The sequence below is a fragment of the Coenobita brevimanus genome, chromosome 21 (genome assembly GCF_032717465.1).
Source record: "Coenobita brevimanus isolate Jiangsu-jjx chromosome 21, ASM3271746v2, whole genome shotgun sequence".
Taxonomy (NCBI): domain Eukaryota; kingdom Metazoa; phylum Arthropoda; class Malacostraca; order Decapoda; family Coenobitidae; genus Coenobita; species Coenobita brevimanus.
In genome coordinates this window covers 7366313-7394199 of record NC_136974.1, presented here as the reverse complement: position 1 = coordinate 7394199, position 27887 = coordinate 7366313, and the positions used below count along the sequence as shown (strand labels likewise).

Sequence of the window (27887 nt, the reverse complement as noted above, 5' to 3'; positions counted from 1 at the left end):
ATGTGGTGTGTGGGGCGAAGAGAAGACAGAAGGGGGTGCAAGGAACTGCATGGTGGAATGAAGAGGTGGGACAGGCTGTGGCACAAAAGAAGAAAACATACAATGAATGGATGAGAAATAGGGGCGTGAAAGGAGTTGAGAGGCGGAAGAGAGAGTTATATGTAGAAATGAAGAGAGAGGTGAAAAGATTAGTAAGAGAGAGTAAGAAGAGAGTGGATGAGGAATTTGGAAAAGTAAAGTGAAGGGACTGTAAGAAAATGTTCTGGAGAGAGGTGAAGAGAGTAAGACAGGGTGGCAGTGAAGTTAGCAGGGGAGTGAAAGATAAAAATGGTAGATTACTAGTGGAGAAGGGAGAAAAAGTGAGCAGATGGAGAGAACACATTAAGGAATTGTTGAACATAGAGGATGGAAGTAATGCAAGTATAAGTGGCTGTGCAATGGCTGGGAGGAGGAGGGAGGTGAGAAGACAAGAAGAAATCAGTGGGATAGAAGTTGTGGAAGCAATGAAGAAAGTCAAATTGGGGAAAGCCCCAGGAAATGATGGAGTGTGTGGTGAAATGCTGAAGCATGGGAGAGAGATAGTAGCAGAATGAATGTGGAAAATGTGCAGATTGGCCTGGGAGGAAGGTAGAGTCCCGGAGGATTGGAAGTCAAGTATAATTATTCCCTTGTACAAAAGAAAAGGGGAAAAAGAAGTGTGTGGTAATCATAGGGGCATTTGTCTTCTTAGTATAATGGGAAAAGTGTATGATAGGATACTTACTGACAGAGTTAGAGAAAGAACAGAGAAATTAGTTGGAGAAGAACAGGGAGGCTTTAGGAAGGGAAGAGGTTGTGTAGATCAGAAATTCATTCTTAGATCTTTAGTGGAAAAGTTTCTAGAGAAGGGAAAGAAGTTGTATGCGGCTTTCATGGATTAGGAGAAAGCATATGACAGGGTGGACAGACAAGGATTGTGGAAAGTATTAAGAATATATGGAATAAATGGGAAGTTGTTGAATGCTGTGAAGAGTATGTATGATGGTGCTAATGCTGCAGTGCGTGTGGATGGTGAACTGAGTGAATTTTTCTTTTTGAAGGTTGGGTTGAAACAGGGATATGTCATGTCTCCATGTTTGTTCAATCTGTACATGGATGGGGAAACAAAAGAGGTACAAGGTAGGGTAGTGAATGTTGGATTGGCCCTGGTGAGAGAGGGTAGTGTTTGGAAACTCCCTGTACTGTTGTTTGCAGATGATACTGTGTTGTTGAGTGAAGACGAAGGGGAGCTGCAAGGCTTGGTGGATGAGTTTGGGAGAGTGTGTAAGAAATGGAATCTAAAGGTGAATGTAGGGAAGAGTAAAGTGATGGTCTTTGAGAGAGGTGAAGTCAGTGAATGTACAGTGAGGTTGGACGGTGAGGAAATGGAAAATGTGAGTACGTTTAAGTACTTGGGTAGTGTGATGAGTAAAGATGGAAGTTTGGAGGGTGAAGTCCTTGAAAGGGTAGAACAAGGAAGAATGGTTGTTGGTTCCTTGAAAGCAGTGATAAGAAACAGGGAAGTGAGCATGGGAGTGAAAAAGTTACTACATGACAGTATAGTGATACCAACTCTAACGTATGGAAGTGAAGCTTGGACATTGTTGGAAGGACACAAGTCAAGAGTGATAGCAGTGGAAATGAGTTATTTAAGAGGAGCCTGTGGAGTCACATGGAGAGACAGGCTGACAAATAAGGATATAAAGAAGCGTCGTGGTGTGGATGCGGATGTGATAGGAAGCGTTAGGAGGAACACACTGAGGTGCTCTGGCCATGTGGAGAGGATGGAGGGTGAGAGACTGACGAGGAGAGTGTATGTGAGTGAGGTGGAGGGTGGGAGAGGGAGGGGGAGGCTGAGGATGAGATGGAGGGATGGAGTGGAGAGGTATATGAGAGAGGGGTGTAAGTTGGGAGCAGGGCACTGAAATGGCAGGGGACAGGGCGACGTGGAGACGATTTGTTTGTGGCCACCCCTTACAGGATTGAGGCATCTGGGAATAGACAGATAGATAGATTCTCACCTCCCTCCTTCTCCCAGCCATTCCCCAGCCATTTATACTTGCATTACTTCCATCGTCTATGTTCAACAATTCATTAAAGTGTTCTCTCCACACATGGAGAGTAATGAAGAGGATAGATGGTAAACTTGTTGAACGAAAGGCAATGATAGACTACGTGTGTGTGGATGAGCGAATGAGAAGACAAGTGTTGGATGCAAGAGTGTGGAGAGGGTGGGGGAATGGAGTCTCGGAGCATCACTTAGTGACGGCCAAGGTAGAGCTGCAAAGAAAGTGGTTGAGGAGACGAAGGGGAAGACAGGAGGAAGCAACTCCTGCGAGAAGAGTGGAGAAATTGCAAGATAGTGAGAAAATGACAGAGTATAAGGGCATAGTGGAAGAAAGATTGGGAAGGTATGAGCTAGAGCAGATGGAAGGGGTGGAAGACGTAAGATATTCACGGAAGAGATAGGCGCAGCGTGTGAGGCGGTTTGTGGTGTGAGGAGGAGATGCAAGGGTGTGCAAGGGGCAGCATGGTGGAATGATGAGGTGAAACGAGCTGTGGAACAAAAGAAGAAGGGATATAGCGAATGGTTAGCCACTAGAGGTAGGGGAGAAGATGAGAGAGAGAAGAGAGAGGTATATGTGAGCAAGAGAAGGGAGGTTAGGAGATTGGTGAAAGAGAGTAAAAAGAAAGTGGATGAAGAGTTTGGGAGGAATCTGAGTGTGAAATGGAGAGAGAGTAAGAAATTGTTTTGGAAGGAGGTAAAGAAAGTAAGGCAGTGTGAAAGGGGAAATAGTAGGGGAGTGAAAGATAGGAATAATAGATTGTTGGTGGAGAAGAGAGAGAAACTGTGGAGATGGAAGGAGCACTTTGAGGATTTGTTGAATGTAGAGAGTGAGAGCAGTGCGAGTATAAGTGGTTGGGGAATGGCTGGGAGAAGAAGAGATGAGAGGAGGGAGGAAGAGATCAGTAGGGCAGAAGTAGTGGAAGCGATGAAGAAGATTAAGTTGGGAAAGGCCCCAGAAATTGATGGAGTGTGTGGTGAAATGCTTAGGTATGGGGGTGAGATTGTTGTGGAGTGGATATGGAAGTTGTAATGCTTAGGTATGGGGGTGAGATTGTTGTGGAGTGGATATGGAAGTTGTGTAGATTGGCTTGGGAAGAGGGAAAGGTTCCAGAGGACTGGAAATCAGGTATAATTGTTCCTTTATACAAAGGAAAAGGGGAGAGAGAACTATGTGGTAACCATAGGGGTATTTGCCTACTTAGTGTGACTGGTAAAATACCTGTATATGGTAGAATACTCATTGATAGGGTTAGGCATATGACAGAGGAGCTAGTTGGAGAAGAACAAGGGGGATTTAGGAAAGGAAAAGGGTGTGTAGATCAGATATTTGTTCTAAGATGTTTAGTGGAGAAGTATCTAGAGAAGGGAAGGAAAGTGTATGCCGCCTTCATGGACTTGGAGAAAGCTTATGACAGAATAGATAGGCAAGGTATGTGGAAGGTATTAAGAATATATGGAGTGGAGGGGAAATTGTTGAGTGCTGTGAAGAGTATGTACGAGGGAGCTAGGGTTACGGTGCGAGTGGATGGTGAGCTGAGTGAGTTCTTTGATCTCAATGTGGGACTGAAACAGGGGTGTGAGATGTCTCCATGGCTGTTTAATATATACATGGATGGGGTTGTAAAGGAGGTGCAAGGTAGGGCAGTGGATGTGGGGGTGGCTCTAATGAATGAGGGTGAGATTTGGAAGCTTCCGGTGTTGCTGTTTGCTGATGATACAGTATTGTTGAGTGAAGATGAATGGGAGTTGCAAGGTTTGGTGAATGAATCTGGGACAGTGTGTAGGAGGAGGAAGCTGAAAGTTAATGTAAACAAAAGTAAAGTTATGGTGATTGAGAGGAATGAAGTCACAGAGTGTGCAGTGAGGTTGGATGGTGAGGATATGGAGAATGTGAGTGCATTCAAGTACTTGGGTAGTGTGATGAGTAAGGATGGAACTTTGGGGGATGAAGTGCGTGAAAGGGTACAGCAGGGAAGAAAGGTTGTTGGTACACTGAAAGCAGTGATGAGAAATAGGGAGGTGAGTATGGAAGTTAAGAAGTCACTGCATGATGGTATTGTGATCCCTACCCTGACGTATGGAACGAGGCGTGGACCTTGCAAGAGGGGAACAAGTCAAGAGTGCGAGCAGTGGAAATGAGTTACTTGAGAGGAGCATGTGGTGTGACGTGGAGGGACAGGTTGACGAATGAAGAAGTGAAGGAACGTTGTGGGGTAGATGTGGATGTGGTTGAAAAGATTAGGAGAAATACACTGAGGTGGTTTGGACATGTGGAGAGAATGGAGAATGAAAGACTGACTAAGAAGGTGTATGTAGGTGAGGTGGAGGGAGGGAGAGGGAGGGGTAGACCAAGGATGAGGTGGAGGGATGGAGTTGAGAGGTATATGAGGGAGGGGGGGGTGAGTTGGGGGGAGGGTAGTCGAATGGTGGGTGACAGAGTGACTTGGAGGCGTTTTGTCTGCGGCCACCCTTTGCGGGATTAGGGCGTCGGGCTATAGATAGATAGATAGATAGACTCACACACGAGTGAAGTATAAAGTAGAGTCCCGCTAGCTATCTCCTGTCTCGCTCTCTCTCTCTCTCTTCCATGTTGCTAAGCCCTTCTCCCTACTACCTGCCTGTTCTATGGCCTGTCTCCTTCTGAGCTCTCTTTCCTAAATTCTGGTGTAGCAGGGGTTGTGTCACGTGTGTCCACTGTGGTTGGAAAGTTCTAGAAGCCTGTGTGTGAGTATGTGTGTATGTGTGTGTATGGTCACTAGGAGCTGTCGTGTGCCTATAAAGCATTCCTTGAGTTAAGAGTGTGTAAGCATGTTTAGCATTGCTCAATTCTTGCAGACACAGTAACTTCTCATCATCTGACTTCCTGCTTCTATCTGTCTCTCTATCTATCTATTTATCTATCTATCTATTATGATTTGTAATTATAATATTGAGTCCTAACATATGCTCGGTCACGCGAAAATGGCGTACCATCGACAGTTAATAGCCATAATATATTAATACATATTATATGAGGCGTCTAGAACCAAAGGGGCATCGGCGCCAAAATGTACTTTTGAGTTATGACGCTTTAAAGTTGTGTTTATGGCAACGTCATAACCAGAAGGCAATAAACAGACCTTTTATACATCTAAATGATCATCAGCGCCTATACTCTACATGTACAGCCAAAAAAACAAAACAGTAATAACCGTAACCACAAAATAGGCAGTAAACCAAACCCCCAATTTATAAATGGGCATAATAACATATTGTAGGGATTTAAAAACATGGCAGAAAAAACATCAACGAATGTATTAATGTACAAAAATTTATTAACTGAAGATTCCAGTTCACTTAATATTAATAAACGAATGATTATTACTGTAATTTCACGTTTTTGACAACTAAATCTGAAATCAATGCAGTTATTATTTTTCCTCTACCATAATAGATTGAAATAATAACACTAAAAAAAAAAAAAGTAGTGTAGTGCTTAAGTAAATTGAGAAGGGGTAGTGGGGGTTAAATGGTGGGGTCGTCATCTAGGAGAACGACATCCAACTCTGCCTCCTCGGTGCCACGCCCTCCCGCTGTCTGCCCTCACCACTCTCTTTTCCTCTTCCTTTCTATCTTTTTCCACTTCTCCACACACTTCTGACACTTACGAGAGGTTATAGGCACAACCTACTCACTGTAACTATTTGATTAACTCATCTTGTCTCACCCACTTCAAGACCAATAACAACATCTCAACTTGTCACCAATAATCTACGATAAATGGGGTAAAAATCCAATACGTAATAATTAGACACCTCAGTTAATACGGGAGGGAAGTCTCACCAGCACACCGGGCGGGCCACACGCTTGCTGATTGGCTGCTCTGGGGGAGTGGCAGAGAGTGAGAATGCTAATTGGTTTGGGCTGTGTGGCTTAGATGCCTGCCTGCTCTGATTTGTTCGCCCGGCAGCATGGACAAAACCACGTGACTTTGAGCCCCTCTACCACTGTCCAGAAGGCCGAATCTTGTATGGCAACCAGTGCTGTCACTGAGAAGAGGGTTAAGCCTGTTGTCTCCCCTACCTAACTCAAAACCAGTATATTGGTGGGGATGCCCCTTTGGCTCTAGACGCCTCATATACACATTATAGTGAACTTATAAGGTAATTAAGTGAAATACATAATATTGTAAAAGTAACATAATTGTATGAATATTGTATACATATCATATTCATAGTAAATAGCAATTATCCAGTAATATTACATTTTAAACAAGTTGTATACATTTTGCGAGATGTGTATGTATAACAGACATACGCATATAATTGTGCAATGGTAATACTGCTAGGTTACACATTACATATTGAGTTATCCCTTTAGTAATGTCTAATATTTCACCTAACTTGTATGATGATACTGGTAATACAGAATTTTGGTATAGTTGTATGACTTATAACATTGTAGTAGCATGGTGGTAATACATAATTGTAATATTTTATGAATTGTTACATAATATTGTGGTAATGCATAATTGTGTTGGCCTTATAATTGTAGTTACATTTTGTTAATGCAACTGTTACATAAGTGTCTTGGCCTTATAATTGTAGTTAAAGTTACATAAAAGTTACATCTTGTTAATGCAACTGTTACATAATTGGCAAAGTGTAACATAATGCAATCATTTGTTGTTACATAATTGTTACATATCATTTGTAGTTACATAATTGTAGTTAAAGTTACATAAAAGTTACATCTTGTTAATGCAACTGTTACATAAATGGTACATATTGTTTGTAGTTACATAATTGTAGCAAGTGTAACATAATGCAATCGTTTGTCGTTACATAATTGTTACATATCGTTTGTAGTTACATAATTGTAATAAGTGTAACATAATGCAATTGTTTGTCGTTACATAACTGTTACATATCGTTTGTCGTTACATAATTGTAATAAGTGTAACATAATGCAATCGTTTGTCTTTACATAATTATAATATGGGATTACATAATTGTTACATATCTTTTGTAGTTACATAATTGTAGCAAGTGTAACATAATGCAATCGTTTGTAGTAACATAATTGTAATAATTGCAGTCCTGACATATGAATCCGGTCATGCTGCGGTCGATGATAGTAATGATGTGCCATGCCACTTGCTTGTGGAGACAACAATTTGCTTTTTTGTTTGTAGTTTATGTGGTATTTTGGCATATGTAGTAACACTTACACTTATTTTCATTTGTTTGTTATGTGAACTTACTCTATTTCTCTCTTTTTTCTTTCTTACTTCTTCTTTCTTTTCTTTTCTTTTTTTTTTTTGTATGTATTGATTTTCTACAGTTTGTTTTTCTTCGCTTGTGTACGCTTTTTCTATGTTGTTCATGGTTGCATAATTACTGGTTAATTTCCTTGTGATACTTTTTTAAAGTTTAGTTTATATTGCACAGGTATTACTGAAAATGATATTATATAGCCCCATATTTTGTTATTTTATATAAAAAATATATACACTATATACGGTATTAACTATATACAATGACTTGTTGTTCACTTGTACCTATCGTGGCCAATATATGTGTCAGCACTGTGTGGAAATCATTGTCTTCATGATTGTGTTGAAGATGTTCACTTGCTAACGTCATTTGTGTTGGCCATTTTTTTTTTTTTTTTTCTGGTTTTCCTTATAATTTAATTTATATGTTTCCACTAGGTAGCTTTAATTAATAAATGTTTAATACAGTTCTTTTAATTGCTCACTGAGTAACTGTGATGGTATATTTTCTTTATCACTTTGTAGATATAATAATGTATAGCTGTATATATGAAACACGTATTTTATGTAGGTATAAATGGTAACACTCGTTGGTAGTAAATAAATGTTATAATAAATGAATGAATATATACAGTGTAAAATATTTATTGTTGGTGCAAGTATTTAATGATTGAATTATGAAGATAATTGAAGTAGGTATATGAATATAAGTTGTAACTATACAGCACGTTTTATATGTTTGTGCAGAAGCTTATTGTCTATCACTGTGTATTGTATAAATGAAGTAACTATGTAACTCACTAATTTTTACCGTGGTGGGAATGGTGTGAGTGGTGGTGCAGGTGGTGAGTTGACTGACGTGGCGTCTTTTCAGCAAGCACGCATGATGACGTCGACTTCCCACACTGGTAGCTGTGGTGAGTGAATGAGTCGCGATGAGTAAATTTGAGTGAAGATGAGTGAGTAGGATGAGTTGTGAATATGGACTTGGTATTTGCTTCGTCGACTTGACCTCTTCACTCCTGCGTCAGCGGTGGGGGTTGGGTGGATGTAGCAGAGAGAGGAGGGTGAGGTCTGGTGGTTATGAGTTATGAGTCGTGTCTCACTCTTCGTTTGTTTGTTTTGTATATTCTTACTTGATGTATTCTTGGTCCTTTTTTCTTGTGATTTACTCGTTGTAGGATGAAGACTGCCGCTACTTGTAGGTGCGTGTAGAATATTATACAGACGACTCGTAGAGTTGTTACTTCTAGTTGATTGTAGATGGTTGTAGTTCATTCACTGTAGAACTGAAGTTAATCTTGTAGAGTGTCGCCTGCTTTTGTAGAAATTCACTGTTGATTCGAAGACGAGGTGCGTTCTTTTCGCTGCTACCAAATGTCATAAAAAGGAACTTGTAGTTACTTGCAGAGAAGTTATATATATTAGACTTGTGGACGAGTGGTTGTTATGCTTGAGTAGCTTTGTAAGTGGATAATCTTCTTTCCCATTTGTCATTCAATGACAAGGAGAGGTAAAGAATAGTAAGGGACTATTTTTATTTGTCTTGGAAATATTAACAAAGTCTCACACACGAGTGAAGTATAAAGTAGAGTCCCGCTAGCTATCTCCTGTCTCGCTCTCTCTCTCTCTCTTCCATGTTGTTAAGCCCTTCTCCCTACTACCTGCCTGTTCTATGGCCTGTCTCCTTCTGAGCTCTCTTTCCTAAATTCTGGTGTAGCAGGGGTTGTCACGTGTGTCCACTGTGGTTGGAAAGTCCTAGAAGCCTGTGTGTGAGTATGTGTGTATGTGTGTGTATGGTCACTAGGTGCTGTCGTGTGCCTATAAAGCTTTCCTTGAGTTAAGAGTGTGTAAGCATGTTTAGCATTGCTCGATTCTTGCAGACACAGTACCTTCTCATCATCTGACTTCCTGCTTCTATCTGTCTCTCTATCTATCTACTTATCTATCTGTCTATTATGATTTGTAATTATAATATGGAGTCCTAACAATGTCTCATGCTCTGGGTAACCCTGGATTTGGGCCACTCCTCACTCCCCGTCTCACTTACAACGAGTTCAATTCGCGTACTAATAAAAAATACACTAAAATAAAAAAAAAATAGGTCCTCGCGTACACTGAGGATCACGTACTCTGAACACGCGTACTAGGGGGATGTACTGTACCAGGAAACCTTTACTACCCTGGGTGGTAACCATATAACCAAATTCTGGTGCATTGTGGTTTAGTGGGCAATTAAGATGTTCCAATCGGACTGAGCCAGGGGGCAGGTTTATATCTAAGGGGTGGTTGGGGTTTCTTGCACAAGTAATGCCACTCAGGGATGAGTGAGGCTGGTCACTCTCATCTTCAATTCAGGACCAACTTGCCTAGCCCTGGGCTCCTACACTCCTTGTGGGACAACACAGAATTAAATGATGATGATGATGATGATGATGATGAGGAGGAGGAGGAGGAGGAGGACATATTAGATGGCACAGAGATAAAGCAGACATAAAACAGTGACATTAAAAGTTTAGAGCAACAAATATATGGTTTAAAACATCTTTTTCTCCAGTATGGAAGTGTGCATTCTGCATACTTTTCCACCCATTCAATGATCCTGATATAGCTTTTAGTCACTGTAAACTCAGAACCTGGCCAAACAGAGCCCACACATACAGAGAGGTTACTGTACACCGCATTTTTGTTCGGTTCATGACAAGTACTTTACAGTGCTTGAGATATTTAGGGTACAAAGAAGTTACAAACCATCATAATTAACATTTTTGCTGAAGGTAAAAAATTTTTCTTTCATGCCAATGAATGACATACAATTTCATTTGGCTGATAAAATTCAGTGCTGTCAAAGCGTTAACCCGACTGCTGCAGTGACACATTTTTATTTTATTCTTGCTTTCTCCGGATTATTTTATTTCAGTTTAGATGAAGTCTCTTGTACTCTGCCAGTTAAGGGAAAAAAAAAATCATTAACTCAATAAATCATCTGGAGACAACACAAATAAAATATAAACATCATCAGAGTGAAGTGATTAAGAGAGGGAGAGAGACATGAAAGAAACTTACCCAGCACTGAAGACAGAGCGCCACCACCAGCGGTAGTCCTCTGCAGCCAACTGGAAGTATGTTAGTGCTACAGACACACATGCCGTCACACTCAGCAGAATTACAAACACCACCCCAAGGATACCATATAAGGTGTATTGCTCCCGCCCCCACAGCGTTGAGAATATGTAGTACATCTCCACACTGATAGCACTGTGGGTCAACATGGAGAGATGAAGGTATGGTTATAATGTGAGACCATGTGTGAATCAGGCTGAAACAGAACTGTATGAGCATATCTGAAGTATGAAACTGCAATGTGAGACACTTTACAAGAAAATGAAAGGAATGGGTAATTACAAAACAGGTACAGTACTGATGTCCAATAAAGGGGGTACATAAGAATTCTGAATCGGAGCGAGAGTTCCGAATCGGAGCGAGATTTCCAAATCGGAGTTACTAGCGCCATTTGTTGTTTGTTTTTTATGAAATATTTATCAGATGTCTTTCTTATCACGTAATGACTTTAACTGGTTGGATTTTAGTCATTTTGTCACATGTTTGGTCTATCATTTTCAATCACGGAATCTGGGATATAGGTAAGTTTGAAATTAGGAGTTTTTCATCAGTGAGCACTGATCAATGAGATTTGGAGATATATTTACAATACGCATTTCAACCGCAACCAACAATGTACACTAAATTGTAAAAAATCTTAATTTCAGTCATTTTTCTTCTTTTCTTCTCTTCCTTGCGATCACATCTCGCAACATTTCAGCGCTGCAGTTGCTTATTCGGAGATTTCTCACACGTTTTTAGCCTACTCAGTTTCATTATACAAACACCTATCAGTTCTTATCTACTTTTATATTATTATTATTGTTATTATTATTAGTGGTAGGTGGTGGCAACCATCATCCACTCACTTGATGTAGTGCTCCCTACTACTTCCTTGGCCCGTATCATTCTTTTTTCTGTGCCTACCCTCCTCTCTTCCTATTTCTCCCATCTTTTCTGTCACTTCTTATCGCTTTTCTTTCCTTTACAGGTAGTTTTACAATGAGTGACAAGCCAAATGGTTTCCTGTAAGCCAAGAAACCATTTACAGTGCTGGGTGGTAACCATATAACCAAACCATACGTGCTACCTACGTGTCAACAAGTGGGTTGGTGGAGGGTTTGTGCCCCTCCCTGTAAAACAAATAACTCAAAGTCAAGTGGCCACCCCTTGTGGGATTATGGCGTCTGGCAATAGATAGATAGATAGATCGATAGATTATTACTATTATTATCATCATCATCATCATCATCATCATCATCATTATTATTATAATTCTGTCACCCGTGGCCGTGACCCCATGACCCATTGTATCCCAAGTTCTGTGACAGGTTGGAAGCATTAATCATGCTCCCAGGAGATGGCAGGTGATTTAGGGATTAGAGGTCAATGAGGGATTAGGGTTAAGCCCCCCAGGGAATCTCAAGCTTTTCACACCTGAGTGTGAAATCACTTCCTTACTCTGACCATGTGTTTTTCACCTTCTGAGCCAGTCATGTGCATAATTATTAAAAACAAACAAACAACAACAAAAAAGTCTAGAAAGTTAATTTTCTCTGAATAGTGTTAAAAAATGGCTAAAATTTCCAAGAGGCTAAATTTAAGGCTAAATCCAGGAAAATCAACCAAAAATGGCTAAATTTAGACTGAAAAGGCTAGATCTGGTAAGCCTGTTACAGCTCCATGACAGTAAATGATGGGAAATGAATCCCACTGCAAACAAGTACACACATAAACAAGTTAAAAACACATAGGACCTAAATACATGTAGTCACAGTCCCATTTGTTTCAAAGTCTAGCTCCGATTCAGAAATTTCAAGTTTTGATTCGGAAATCTCGCTCCATCTCAGTAATCTCGCTCCGATTCGGTATTCTCATGCACCGCAATAAAGGTAATAAATTCCTGCACATACGATAAATATGGCATGACATGGCATTCAAATTCTCAACTTGTTTCTGCTGTGTATTTTTTAAAAACAGTTGTAATTGGTTACAAACATCTATGAAGGCCTCAGCACTTGTTCAGAACATTATAGCACTAATATCATGCCAATGATGATGATTTACATACCCGGAATATTTGAACTCCACTGATAAACTTTTTGGGTCAACTGGATATGCAAACCTAAACACACTTATTCCATGCAATTTTCTAATTTGAAAAATATTAACAGATATTTCAAGATACGCAACTAGTCTTGCCCATCCCGGGGATAAAACCACAATGAATAACTAACCAAGCTGTGGCTCCTTCTCACTCATCCCACCCACCTCCTCCTGTCTAATATTTACTGGCCAGGCAGCATACTGTACTTTGTGCCAACAATGAAAAAAACCTTTGGTATACGATGGTCTCTCAACATGTAACTTATTACGGCATTTTGACAATTAATGAATGACAGAGAAAAAAAAGGCACTTACTGCAGTGAAAGATCTTAAGATGCAATGAATATGGGGAAACCTCTTTTCTTTATACTTAAAAACAACAGAAAACTAGGGGCCCACCCAAGGAAGAAATTGCACCAGCTGCGAGCCAGTACATACCCAGCACAGCTCGAAATATAACCTTGACCTTGACCTATTGTACTTTCACCAATTCCAAACTCGTCCAAGATTTTCATCCCAACTACACAACTATAAAATTTTGTGATGATACCTTGAGCAACTGTGAAGCTATTGTGCTAACAGACACACAGACACACACAGACTGTGCTGTTAAAACACACACCCACACACACACACATACAGGTCGCCGACAGAGACTGAGCTCTTTGTGGATGAAAGGGAAATAATCATCGAATCAGCAGTGAAAAGGAGAGCAGCCTATTGTGATTATGTGAATGAATACGTGAGTGGTGGTCCCGTCTGATATTAGTGAAAAAAATGCAGGTTTCAGTCATACAAGAGTACAAGACACAGTGGAATTAAAGTTTTTGTAGGCTGCATCCTGGCGGAAGGGGACAGTTCATTGTTTACATCTGGTGGCAGTGAATTTGCAGGCTTCTTCAATGAAGATAAGGGTAAAGGAAGTACTAAATTGAAACAAACAAGAGTAACAGGAGTGGAGAAAATGGCAGAGAAGAATGTCCAACAGTTAAAAAAGGTATGGTCAATAATTAAAGAGTTGCAGGAATGGACCTTCAAACAGGAGAAAGAGCTTAAGATAATGCAGAGCAAGTTGGAAAGCATCTGCACATGTAGTGCTGAAAAAGAAAGCCAAGTTACAGAATTAAAAGTGAGTAAAGAATCTGCCTCAAATGAATTAAAACAGCTCAAGCAGGAAAATAAGAGGAAGGAAAAATAAAGGGACACAATGAGAAGTAAACTACACGAGCATGAATCAAAATCAAGGAGGCAACATGAACACATTAAGGAAATCAAGGAGCAACACAAGGGGTAGAAGAAAATTCAAGAGAAAGAAAATATAAATATGAAAGAGATTATAGGACAACAAAGCAAGGAAAAGACAGAGAAGGAAGTGGTTAGGGTACTAAGAAGTAGAGACTCTTTAGTCAGGGATGTAGCAGACAAAACAAAATGTGTGATAATCTCAGGAGTAAAAGAAAACGTAGGACAGGAAGATCAGAAAGGGAAAGAGAAGAACTGAGTAAGGCTAAAGAGATAGTATCAGTAGTTATGGAAGGTAACAACGAAGCTCAAGAATAGACTGAAGAAGTTTGAAGACTAAAAAAAAAAAATATAAGGAAGGAGGGATGAGGCCACTTAAAGTAAAGTTTAAGTCTCACGTAATAGTACATGTAATCATCAACAGAACATGGAAATTATCAGACATAGAGGAGTTCAAGAATGTTCCAATAAGGAGAGATGCAAATGAGAAAGAAGGAGCTAAAATAAAGGAGCTAGTAAAGGCAAAAAAACGAACAGAGAACGGACGAAGAGAAGACAGTGTTCTATTAGAGAGTTATGAATCAGAAACTGAGGAAGTCATACTGACAGAAAGAGGGAGAGAATAGGGACTAAAGAACAATGAAAAAAGTTGGAAAGTGGTACATACTAATGTTGATGGTTTAATATCGGCAAGGTTAGAAATCAACGATTTCTTGAGGGTGCACAAACCAGACATTACTGTATGTGCTTTGTAGAGTCCAAGTTAAGAGAGCATATTGATATCCATATGGGAGATTGTAAATACAAACTGTGGAGAAGAGACAGAAAAGAAAAAACTGGAGGAGAAGTGATGACGGCAGTGAAGAACAACATCCGTCTATCTATCTATCTATTGCCAGATGCCTCAGTCCCGTATGGGGTGGCCACAAACAAATCGCCTCCACGTCGCCCTGTCCCCTGCCATTTCACTGCCCTGTTCCCAACTCACACCCCCCTCTCTCATACACCTCTCCATTCCATCCCTCCATCTCATCCTCGGCTTCCCCCTCCCTCTCCCCTCCACCTCACTCACATACACTCTCCTCATCAGTCTCTCACCCTCCATCCTCTTCACATGGCCAAACCACCTCAGTGTGTTCCTCCTAACACTTTCTATCATACCCACATCCACACCACAACACTCCTTTATATCCTCATTTGTCAGCCTGTCTCTCCATGTGACTCCACAGGCTCCTCTTAATTAACTCATTTCCAATGCTCTCACTCTTGACTTGTGTCCTTCCAACAACGTCCAACCTTCACTTCCATACGTTAGAGTTGGTATCACAATACTGTCATGTAGTAACATTTTACTTCCATGCTCACTTCCCTGTTTCTTATCATTGCTTTCAAGAAACCAGCAACCTTTCTTCCTTGCTGTATCCTTTCTAGCATTTCACCCTCCAAACTTCCATCCTTACTCATCACGCTACCCAAGTACAGTACTGTACTTAAACGTACTCACATTCTCCATTTCCTCACCATCCAACCTCACTGTACATTCACTGACTTCATCTCTCTCAAAGACCATCACTTTACTCTTCTCTATATTCCTCTTTAGATTCTGTTTCTTACACTCTCCCAAACTCATCCACCAAGCCTTGCAGCTCCCCTTCGTCTTCACTTAACAACACAGTATCATCTCCAAACAACAGTACAGGGAGTTTCCAAACACTACCCTCTCTCACCAGGGCCACTCCAACATCCACTGCCCTACCTTGTACCTCTTTCATTACCCCATCCATGTACAGATTAAACAACCATGGAGACATGACATCCCTGTTTCAACCCAACCTCCAAAGAGAAAAACTGACTCAGTTCACCATCCACACGCACTGCAGCCTTGGCACCATCATACATACTCTTCACAGCATTCAACAACTTCCCATCTACTCCTTATATTCTTAATACTTTCCACAATCCTTGTCTATCCATCCTGTCATATGCTTTGTACAAATCCATGAAAGCCACTTACAACTTCTTTCCCTTCTCTAGAAACTTTTCCACTAAATATCTAAGAATGAATATCTGATCTACACAATCTCTTCCCTTCCTAAAGCCTCCCTGTTCTTCTCCAACAAATTCCTCTGTTCTTTCCCTAACTCTGTCAATAAGTATCCTACCATACACTTTTCCTATTACACTAAGAAGACAAATGCCCCTATGAGAACAACATCAATGTGGATAATGTGGAACTGGGAGAGGATAGGGATGAAGTGATAAATATGAAATTAGAAACTGGAGAGCTTGGCAAGAAAGAAATCGTAGTAGTTTATGTTCCTCCTACGACATGGGCATGGAATGACAATGAATACAAGGAGATGTTGTCAAATATGGTTAGATATCAACAGAAAGTGATTAAGAAAAGCAATTGCATAATTCTGATGGGTGATTTTAATTTTAAAGCTGCAAACTGGGAGGAATGGGACTCAGGAGGCAGTGAAAATTCTTGGGGCCCTATATTGTTAAATATTGCAATGGATACTGTAATGACCCAGTGGGTGAAAGAAGAGACATGATTCAGAGGTGATGACACACCAGCAAGACTAAATTTACTTCTAACTAAAGAGCCTGACATAACTGAATCTTTGAAATATCTGTGTCCCATAGGAAAAAGTGATCATGTGGTCATTGAGTTTCAGATGATAAAAGCGAACATGCTGCCAAGAGATGAGCTTTATAGGCAGAGAAGATACAACTTTGGGAATGCAAACTTTACAGGATTGAGGAAATTTCTCAAAAATGCAGGTTGGAGAAACTTCAGAGAAACAAGAGAGATGCAGAGGAAGTGGAAAATCTTTCTAGATCTTTATAATTCGTTATGTGGAAGATATTAAGAATATATGGGGTGGAGGGGAAATTGTTGAATGCTGTGAAGAGTATGTACGAAGGAGCTAGGGCTACGGTGCGAGTGGATGGTGAGCTGAGTGAGTTCTTTGATCTCAATGTGGGACTGAAACACGGTTGTGTGATGTCTCCGTGGCTGTTTAATATATACATGGAAGGAGTTGTAAAGGAGGTGCAAGGTAGGGCAGTGGATGTGGGGGTGGCTCTAATGAATGAGGGTGAGATTTGGAAGATTCTAGTGTTGCTGTTTGCTGATGATACAGTATTGTTGAGTGAAGATGAATGGGAGTTGCAAGGTTTGGTGAATGAATCTGGGACAGGGTGTAGGAGGAGGAAGCTGAAAGTTAATGTAAACAAAAGTAAAGTTATGGTGTTTGAGAAGAATGAAGTAACAGAATGTACAGTGAGGTTGGATGGTGAGGATATGGAGAATGTGAGTGCATTCAAGTACTTGGGTAGTGCGATGAGTAAGGATGGAACTTTGGGGGATGAAGTGCATGAAAGGGTACAGCAGGGAAGGAGGGTTGTTGGTTCACTGAAAGCAGTGATGAGAAATAGGGAGGGAGGTGAGTATGGAAGTTAAGAAGTCACTGCATGATAGTATTGTCATCCCTACCCTGACGTATGGCAGCGAGGTGTGGACCTTGCAAGAGGGGAACAAGTCAAGAGTGAGAGCAGTGGAAATGAGTTACTTGAGAGGAGCATGTGCAGTGACATGGAGGGACAGGTTGATGAATGAAGAAGTGAAGGAACGTTGTGGGGTGGATGTGGATGTGGTTGAGAAGATTAGGAGAAATACACTGAGGTGGTTTGGACATGTAGAGAGAATGGAGAATGAAAGACTGACTAAGAGGGTGTATGTAGGTGAGGTGGAGGGAGGGAGAGGGAGGGGCAGACCGAGGATGAGGTGGAAGGATGGAGTTGAGAGGTATATGAGGGAGGGGGGGGGGTGAGTTGTGTGAGGGTAGTCAAATGGTGGGTGACAGGGCGACTTGGAGGCGTTTTAGTCTAGTCCGGTTTTCAGGTATTTGGACAACTCCAGGCATTTTGGAGTCAAAGTTGGAAAATAAGCTTTTCTAGGGTGTTTTTTTGTGCAGAAGCCATTTTTGCTGTTTGCCAAGCTGTATCTCTCAAGCTGACACTGTCAGACGGGTAAATCCAAGATGGCCGCCTTAAACTCAAAAGCATCATTTTTACAAGTGGTGCCTCGTCCGTATATCATTATGACGACCGTAAAACCTTATTAAAACCCACTATAAAGTCATTGTACATTAACTGTTTTATTGATATTACTTTTCTCTTAATTAAGTAATAAACATAAACATAAATCCAGGATGGCTGACAACACATTTATATTACAACAAGTTGCAGATTGCAAATTGATGAACAGGCATAGTGGCAGTGTGTTTTACACAGTGTCATTGTTGGGCTTCGACATTGCTACAATCGTTATCGGATGTTCTACATCTGCATGCTGCTGTACAACGCAAGTGGGACTTTTTACATATGCAATGTGCACTCATACATCGGTTGGCGCAGTTGCAGGCGATCAGTTCCACACATAAGTCTGGGACTGGGGGTAGGGACATCAGCATTGGCACCAGTGATGCAATAACAGTTCTTCAATGTCTTCGCTGTTTGCTTTTGCCTCTATTTCAGCCCTCAGCCCTTGTGCTTCGTTTTGGATGAAGGTCAGAAGTTTTGGCATCAGGATTCTCCACATGGCCTGGATGGTTAGCTTATGTGCTCGCATTGCTTTGGAGTATGACTTGCCTTTGCCCGTGAGGACTTGTTCTGCTGTACCAGGACCAAGGATTTTGCTTTCAACCCAAGCCTCCAGTAGACCAGATGATTGAACATGTTTCCCAATGACCTTCAGAACGTTCAGCGATATGTGCAACCCGCCCATTCTGACGATCAGGAAGTCCTGGTATTCGTCCTTTGCCCACCTGAGCTCTATCAGCTTACAATAAAGGGCTTCATCAACTGTACGTACGACATGGTGTTGTCCAAGTTGTGCTACAATGTGTTTGCATCTCTGAACCACCGTATGGAGAGTGTCAAGTTCATGGGCTGGGGCCTGGACAATTGGTATGTAACCAACACTCGTCATTTCAGGATTGGCGCTACAGTTGCTTTGGTTAAAATGTGTCCAGCCTGTCTTGATGTCCACATCTTGTCATTTCAGGAAAAAGGCCATGTCCTTGGCAATGGCTTGAGCTGCTGATGGATTGTCATCATTTGATTCATTGTACCATTCTTTGTTGATGCCCTAAGTTGCTCTAGGTTCTAGTCTTTCTGTCACCACTGCAGCGGGTGAAAGTTGATCCATGACTTCGGGAACTTTCAGACTCGTGTTTGGGGAAGGTCGAAGGTCCTTCAGTCCTATGTCCGCTTCGGGACCTCTTTGCCATCCAGCGATCTGTGTGGCATGGAAGCTGTTTTCACCATCAAAACTGTTGTCGCTGATGTCAATGTTGTCACATGTGAAGTGCACAAATCTGTTTGGTACAAAGTTTGGTGGAATCACTGCTCCTGTGTCTGCATCCATTGTTTTCAGTGTACTCTCAGCCAGGGATGTGTCAAACTGCAGTAGTTTCGGGTAACTTATGATGTGTCCAGCTTTGTGAAATAGTTCAACAAGTTCTTTAGACCGTGTAGCCTGGTGCAAAGTGCTGGCAAGCCCAAGATGTTTAGGAGTCCAGTGCTTACCTCCCGTGACGTTTTAAACCAAGTCTTGTGCAATACTAAGAACTTTTGCTTGACTGTCATCCTGTTTTGTATCGTCTGCTACGTCGTCTGGGTCTGCTTCCAAAAGACTTTGTCCACCAAACATCAACCAAAGGAACATAAAAGGCTATTTGGGACGCAGGATATCATTTCATCTTCATTGACAACAAATCCCTTGTACATGGGATGTGCCAGTATATCACCTCAAAGTCTCAAAGCCACATGAATCATCTCAATAAATCCTTCTTGAGCCTGATATTTTGGTAGCAGTGTTGGTTCCTCCTTTTCAGAGAGTAATGTTGAGAAAGGGACAAGAATAAAACAAATACATATCACATACATCGTTCCAGGAAGCAAAGATATCAACAATCAAATAAAACTGCGGCCATCTTGGATTTTCACTGTTTATGATGCTTTATTTACACACAAAGACACACATTTTACATATTTTATTATCAATATGTACATTAGGAGCTTGTGCAATGCATTATATCCATTAATATATTTTATATTTGAAGCAATTCTTCAAAATATGCATTTTCTAGAAAAATGGCGGCCATCTTGGATTTTGTCCGCTAGGAGCAAAACCGCACGAGATACAGCTTGGCAAACAGCAAAAATGGATTCAGCACAAAAAAACACCCTAGGAAAGCCTATTTGCCAACTTTGACTCTAAAATGCCTGAGGATTTTTATACAGCCACATTTTCCAGATATTCCACTAGTTTATTTTGTCTCTGGCCACCCTTTGCGTGATTAAGGCGTCAGGCTATAGACAGAGAGATAGATAGAAAAATATGTTCCAAGAGTAAGTGGGAAAGAAAACAGGAAAAAGGACTAATTTAACAGAAGATGTACAATAGCAAAAAAAAGAGAGGGACATGGTAAGGAACAACTAGAGAAAGAGAGGTAATAACAGAACAAAGAATACAGAAGAACTAGAAATGAATATACTGTACAAGAATATATAGAAAGGAAGAAAGGAACTTTGAAAAAGGTATAATTGACAAATGCAAGGAGGAACCTAAATTGTTTTATAGATTCATTAATGGCAAACTGAAACAAAAGGAAGGAATCACCAAACTGAAAGAAGAAGGAGAGGTCTATAAAGATGCGGCAATGTAAGCTGAAATAATGAACAAATGTGTCCAATCGGCTTTCACTAAAGAAAGAGATTTTGTGGAGGGTGAGCAAGTGACTAGAAATGTAGTGATAAAAGATATAAGAGTGGAAGTACAGGAAGTGCATAAATTACTGGAAATTCAAGATGTAAGAAAAGCCCCAGGACCAGACGGAATCTCTAATTGGGTATTGAAGGAATGCAAAGAACTACTTGCAGATAAGATTCACGGTTTAATTGTGTGTTCTCTGGAAGAAGAGAGAGTGCCTCGGGAATGGAAAAGGGCGAATGTGGTACTAATTTATAGGGAAGGAAACAAGGAAGAACCCCTGAATTATAAACCAGTGTCCCTGACCAGCATAGTCACAAAATTGTGTGAGAAAATGCTGAAAGACAGATGGATAAAATATCTGGTGAGAGATGAACATTTTGGCTGAGAGTCAGTTTGCATTCAGAAGTGGAAGGTTGTGTGTTTCCAACTTGTTGAGCTTCTACTCAAGAGCGATCGACGTGCTACAGGGGGGAGACAGTTGGGTGGATTGTGTGTACAGTAAACTCGCCCCGAACACGTTCTCGCCAAATGTACTCGCAATTATACGCGGTTGGTGCTGGTATAGGTATAAGACAATGTAAGATTAAAGAATCATTAAGTAAACTATAAATTTACGCGAGAGGCCTTTGAAAGGCCAAATCCTCAAACATCAGCTCAGCATGCACGGTTTGTTTTGATCACATGATGTGATTCACTGTACTGCTTTTCCACAGTACTGTATTTGTAAGTTAAATATTTACAGTATTGTTCTGGTAAGTTTATGTGCAAGTTAAAGTACTATTAAATAACGTTCAAGCAAGAAATAAAGTCTTACAACAAGTTTATCTGATAGGCGTTGGAATATTACCTTTTTTATTTGTCTGTTAAATATTTGCTGTACTGCTTTTCCACAGTACTGTATTTGTAAGTTAAATATTTACTATTCTGGTATGCACTTGTAAGTTAAAGCACTTAAAGAAAGTGTAAGCAAAAATAAAGTTAATGCATTAAATAAAGCCTTGTAACCAGTTAACCTGATTTATGTGATTACCCACGATCGGTGGGTTCCGAGACAATTCGCTGTCATGTCAATTCCCTGTCAAAACATGGACGATTCCCCGTCAGGACAATTCACACCCTGGATGATTCCCCGTCATTCTATAAATATGCTTATATTAATTAATCAGTACTTTTATAAATATACTTCTATCTATCTATCTACCTATTGCCAGACGCCTCAATCCCGTTTGGGGAGGCAACAAACAAATCGGCTCCACGTCGTCCTGTCCCCTGCCATTTCACTGCCCTGCTCCCAACTCACACCCCCCTCTCTCATATACCTCTCCACCCCATCCCTCCATCTCATCCTCGGCCTCCCCCTCCCTCTTCCCCCCTCCACCTCACTCACATACACTTTCTTTGTCAGTCTTTCACCCTCCATCCTCTCCACATGGCCAAACCACCTCAGTGTGTTCCTCATAACACTTCCTAACACATCCACATCCACACCACAATGCTCCTTTATATCCTCATTCGTCAGCCTGTCTCTCCAAGTGACTCCACAGGCTCCTCTTAAATAACTCATTTCCACTGCTCTCACTCTTGACTTGTGTCCTTCCAACAATGTCCAAGCTTCACTTCCATACATTAGAGTTGGTATCACTATACTGTCATGTAGTAACTTTTTCACTCCCATGCTCACTTCCCTGTTTCTTATCACTGCTTTCAAGGAACCAGCAACTTTTCTTCCCTGCTGCACCCTTTCAAGCACTTCACTCTCCAAACCTCCATCCTTACTCATCACACTACCCAAGTACTTAAATGTACTCACATTTTCCATTTCCTCACCATCCAACCTCGCTGTACATTCACTGACTTCACCTTGCTCAAAGATCATCACTTTACGCTTCCCTACATTCACCTTAAGATTCCGTTTCTTGCACACACTTCCAAACTCATCCACCAAGCCTTGCAGCTCCCCTTCATCTTCACTCAACAACACAGTATCATCTGCAAACAACAGTACAGGGAGTTTCCAAACACTATCCTCTCTCACCAGGGCCACTCCAACATCCACTACCCTACCTTGTACCTCTTTTATTACCCCATCCATGAACAGATTGAACAACCATGGAGACATGACACATCCCTGTTTCAACCCAACCTCCAAAGAGAAAAATTCACTTAGTTCACCATCCACACGCACTGCAGCCTTAGCACCATCATACATACTCTTCACAGCATTCAACAACTTTCCATCTACTCCATATATTCTTAATACTTTCCACAATCCTTGTCTATCCACCCTGTCATATGCTTTCTCCAAATCCATGAAAGCCGCATACAACTTCTTTCCCTTCTCTAGAAACTTTTCCACTAAAGATCTAAGAATGAATATCTGATCTACACAACCTCTTCCCTTCCTAAAGCCTCCCTGTTCTTCTCCAACTAATTCCTCTGTTCTTTCTCTAACTCTGTCAATAAGTATCCTACCATACACTTTTCCTATTACACTAAGAAGATAAATGCCCCTATGATTACCACACACTTTTTTTTCCCCTTTTCCTTTGTACAAGGGAATAATTATACCTGACTTCCAATCCTCCAGGACTCTACCTTCCTCCCAGGCCAATCTGCACATCTTCCACATCCATTCTACTACTATCTCTCCCCTATGCTTCAGCATTTCACCACACACTCCATCAATTCCTGGGGCTTTCCCCAATATAACCTTCTTCATTGCTTCCACAACCTCTATCCTACTGATTTCTTCCTGTCTTCTCATCTGCCTCCTTCTCCCAGCCATTCCCCAGCCACTTATACTCACATTCCTTCCATCCTCTATGTTCAACATTTCCTTAAAGTGTTCTCTCCATCTGCTCACTCTTTCTCCCTTCTCCACTAGTAATCTACCATTTTTATCTTTCACTCCCCTGTTAACCTCACTTCCACCCTATCTTACTCTCTTCACCACTTTCCAGAACATTTCCTTACAGTCCCTCCACTTTACACTCAAATTCCTTCCAAATTCCTCATCCACTCTCTTCTTACTCTCTCTTACTAATCTTTTCACCTCTCTCTTTCTTTCTACATATAACTCTCTCTTCCGCCTCAACTTCTTCCACGCCCCTATTTCTCATCCATTCGTTGTATGCTTTCTTCTTTTGTGCCACAGCCTGTCTCACCTCTTCAGTCCACCACGCTGTTCCTTGAACCCCCCTCCGTCTTCTCTTCCTCCCACACACCACATCACATGCTAATTGCTAATTAATCAATACTTTAATAACTATATTTCAGGGGGATCCATCAAATTCTTATTGTCTTGTTACTGTTGTCTTGTTATTGTTGTGACGGCGAACTGGCTTGACAGCGAATAGTCCCAAAACCATTTTGTTCCCTAGACTCCCTAAACATGGTATTTTGCTGTTATCTGCCATTGGTAATCAATATGAAGCACTTTAAGTGGTTAGAAGGTTTATTTAATGTTATAACTTACAAATACAGTACTGCACAGCAAAACTTCAACATACAAATACGTAAACTCAAGGCAACATTCCGACGCTGATTGGTTTCACCATTGGAACGCTGCCTTGTGTTTACGTATTTGTATGTTGAAGTTTTGCTGTGCAGTACTGTATTTGTAAGTTATAGCATTAAATAAACCTTCTAACCAATTAAAGTGCTTCATACTGTATACCAATGGCAGATAACAGCAAAAGACCACGTTTAGGGGATCTAAGGAGCAAAATAAGTAGTTAAAACTTATGCGGCTTCATGCTGAACGCGCCACGTTAGGAACGAAACCCATGCGTGAGCTTGCTGTATTTAGATTTGGAGAAAGCCTTTGACAAGGTACCCCACAAGCGACTAATGTGGAAATTGGAACACATAGGAGGACTGAAGGGAAACTTCCTGGAGTGGATGAGAGACTTCTTGAGAGACAGACAAAAAAGGACAGTAATAAAGGACAGGATGTCTGGATGGAGGGATGTAACACATGGAGTCCCACAGGGCTCAGTGTTAGCGCCAGTAATGTTCCTTGTTCACATAAAGGATATGGTAGATGGAATGAATAGTTATGCAAATCTGTTCGCTGATGATGCAAAGATCTTGAGGAGAGTAGAAGTTGAGGAAGACTGTAAAATGCTGCAGGAGGACCTAGATCATATTCATAATTGAAGCCAGATGTGGGAAATGAAATTCAACACAAAAAAATGTAAAATACAGTATTGAAAATGGGTAAAAGTACCAAGAGGCCATCACTGAACTATACGATGGGTAATGAACCAATCACAAAAGCGAGAGAAGAGAATGATTTGGGATTGCTGGTCCAAGATAGTCTGACACCTGAAAAACACATTAACAAGATAGTTAGAGAGACATGTAATCTCTTGACTGTCTAACATTAGAGTAGCATTTCATTACATAAATGAGATGATGAAACAATTGATGATGGACATGATCTGCCCCAGGTTGGAATATGCGGCAGTAGTGTTGTCCCCAAACAAAATGAAAGATATAAACAAGATTGAGAGAATACAATGAACAGCAACCAAGATGGTCCCTGGCCTAGCAGATCTGTCATACAGAGAGAGGCTGGAAAAGCTCGATTTGCCTTCCTTCAAAGAAAGGAGAGAGAGAGGTAACATGACTGTAGTGTTCAGGACCATGATGAGAGTAGATAAAATTGACAGTAAAGATCTGTTTGTATGGGATGGGAGAATAACAAGAGGACATGGAATGAAACTGAAAAAGCCAAGTTTCTTGAAGGATATCAAGAAATACAGTTTTCCAGATAGATACACAGACCTGTGGAATGGCCTGGACAAAGTGAGAGTTTGGTCTAAAAAGTTAAACGAGTTCAAAGCAAAATTTGACTTACTGGGAAACCGAGACAGGACCCCATAAGCGTAGCCCATTTGCTGTATGTCACAACTAGGTAAATACAACTAGGTAAGTACACATGCACACACACGTCCCAGGCATCGCTCCTGACCTTGAGTAGTTTCAGGAATTTTGTCTGTCCTGTCTCCTAGGGTCTTTCTTTAAATTTAAAATAATGAAAGTTGGTAGACTACCAAAAATGTAAAGATTTGTTGGCAATAGTATACATGAATGTTTGTGGCTTATTGGTAACAGCTGTTTAGGTACTTGATCGGTACGTTAAAGATGGCCGAAAATGTAAACAATGAGGGAATGGAATTTCAAGGATTTGATGCTAATACTAATGTCATGGACCTAGTGAAAACATTAATTATGAGGATTAGTGAACTCGAAAAAAAAGTAGAGAATCTAGTGATAAAGGATGTGCCAGGAAATACGGAAACCACCATACAGAGTCTAATCCAGTCCAACGAAACAGCCAATGAAGAGATTAAGAATTTGAAGCGGGAAAATGTTGAACTGAGGAGGAAACTTGAAGAGAGTACTAATAAAACGGAGAAGGTGAGTAATGTACTAGAAGAACACAAGGCAAAGTGGGCACACGTAGAAGGAAGAACAGAAAGAAGTGGTCAGCTTAAGAGAGATCATCCAGGAAGAAAGGGAAATGAACAAGAAAGAAATGGAAGAAAATGTAGTGAAAATACTGAAGAAAAAGAGAAAATAGTGAGAGAAACTGTAGAAAGGAACAGATGTGTGATAGTATTTGGAAACAGGGAAGAGGAAGAAAAGGTTAGGTTCGCAAGACTCGAGAGAGACACGAACATGGTGAGAGGAATATTAGGCAAGATTGACCCCGAAGGAAACAAGTGGGTAAAAGAAATTGAGGAAGTAAGGAGGATAGGGCCTTATAAGAAAGGGGAAACAAGACCAATGAGAGTCAAGTTTACATCAGAAAGTGTAATAAATGAGATACTTAAAGTGACCTGGAAATTAAGCAAAGAGGCGGGGATGGAAAATATTATAATAAGAAAAGATCTGAATGAAGAAGAAAGAGAAGCTTTAAAATCATTAAAGGAAGAAGTAAAGGAAAAAATGATAAGAGGACAGAGGAAGAACGTAATACTTTTTTTTGGAGAGTATTGGATATGAAAGTAAGGAAATGGTATTTAAGGAAATAGAAGTGAAGGAAATTAGGGGGGATGGTTGTGAAAGATCAGAAGTTGAGGAAGTGGTACGGACAGAGAGTAGGAGAGAAGAGGGTATTAATAATGTCAAAAATAATTTGAAGGTGATATATACTAATGTTGATGGTTTCATATCAACAAGGATCGAAATTAATGATTTCTTGAGAGAACATGAACCTGATGTCATGTGCTTTGTAGAGACCAAATTAAGAGAAGATATTGATGTTCATTTGGGAGATGGTAAATACAAACTGTGGAGAAAAGACAGAAAAGAAAAAAGGGAGGAGGAGTGATGATAGCAGTGAAGAACAACATAAATGTAGATACTGTGGAAATGGGAGAAGGCAGGGCTGAAGTGATATATATGAAATTAGAAACTGGAGAGAATGTTAAGAGAGATATGGCGGTAGTGTATGTTCCCCCAAAGACGAGAGCATGGAAGGATGACGAATACCATGAGATGTTGTCAGATACGGCTAGCTACTTGCAAAAAATAATTGAGAAAAGCAATAATATAATTTTGGTGGGTGACTTTAATTGTAAAGAGGTGAACTGGGAGGAATGGTACTCGGGAGGCGGCGAGGATTCGTGGGGTACTATGTTATTAAATATAATAATGAATAATGTGATGACGCAGTGGGTCAAAGAAGAGACACGGTTTCGAGGTGAGGACACACCAGCAAGGTTAGATTTACTGTTCACCAAAGAACCTGATGTAATAGAATCATTGGAATATCTCTGTCCTTTGGGAAAAAGTGATCACGTGGTCATTGAGTTCCAGATGTTAATAGGAAACGTCGAGCCAAGAGACGAGCCTCATAGACAGGGAAGATAAAACTTTGGCAAAGCAAATTTTACAGGATTGAGAAACTTTTTTGAAAATGCGGATTGGAGAAAATTCAGAGAAACAAGAGAGATACAGAGGAAGTGGGATATCTTTCTAGACCTCTATAATTTGGGAGTGGAAAAATTTGTACCAAGAGTAAGAGGGAAAGAAAACAGGAAAAAGGAGTGGTTTAATAGAAGGTGTATGATAGCCAAAAAAGAGAGAGATAAGGCGTGGAACAATTGGAGAAAGAGAGGTAACGACAGAACAAAGGAAGAATATAAAAGAACAAGAAACGAATACGCAAGAATACGTAGGGAAGAAGAAAGGAATTTTGAAAAAGGTATAATTGACAAATGCAAGGATGAACCCAAACTGTTTTATAGATTTGTTAATGGCAAACTGAAACAAAAGGAAGGAATCACCAAGCTGAAAGT

General features: G+C 40.6%; 1 protein-coding gene across 1 annotated transcript in view; it reads right to left on the bottom strand.

The window, feature by feature from the left end:
- LOC145392190 (transmembrane 9 superfamily member 1-like) overlaps positions 1–27887 on the bottom strand; it is a 538883-nt gene that overhangs the window by 36959 nt on the left and 474037 nt on the right. Inside the window, exon 11 of the mRNA XM_080266639.1 lies at positions 10407–10598. Coding sequence (XP_080122765.1) covers positions 10407–10598 — 192 coding nt within the window. The remainder of the gene's footprint in view (positions 1–10406; positions 10599–27887) is intronic.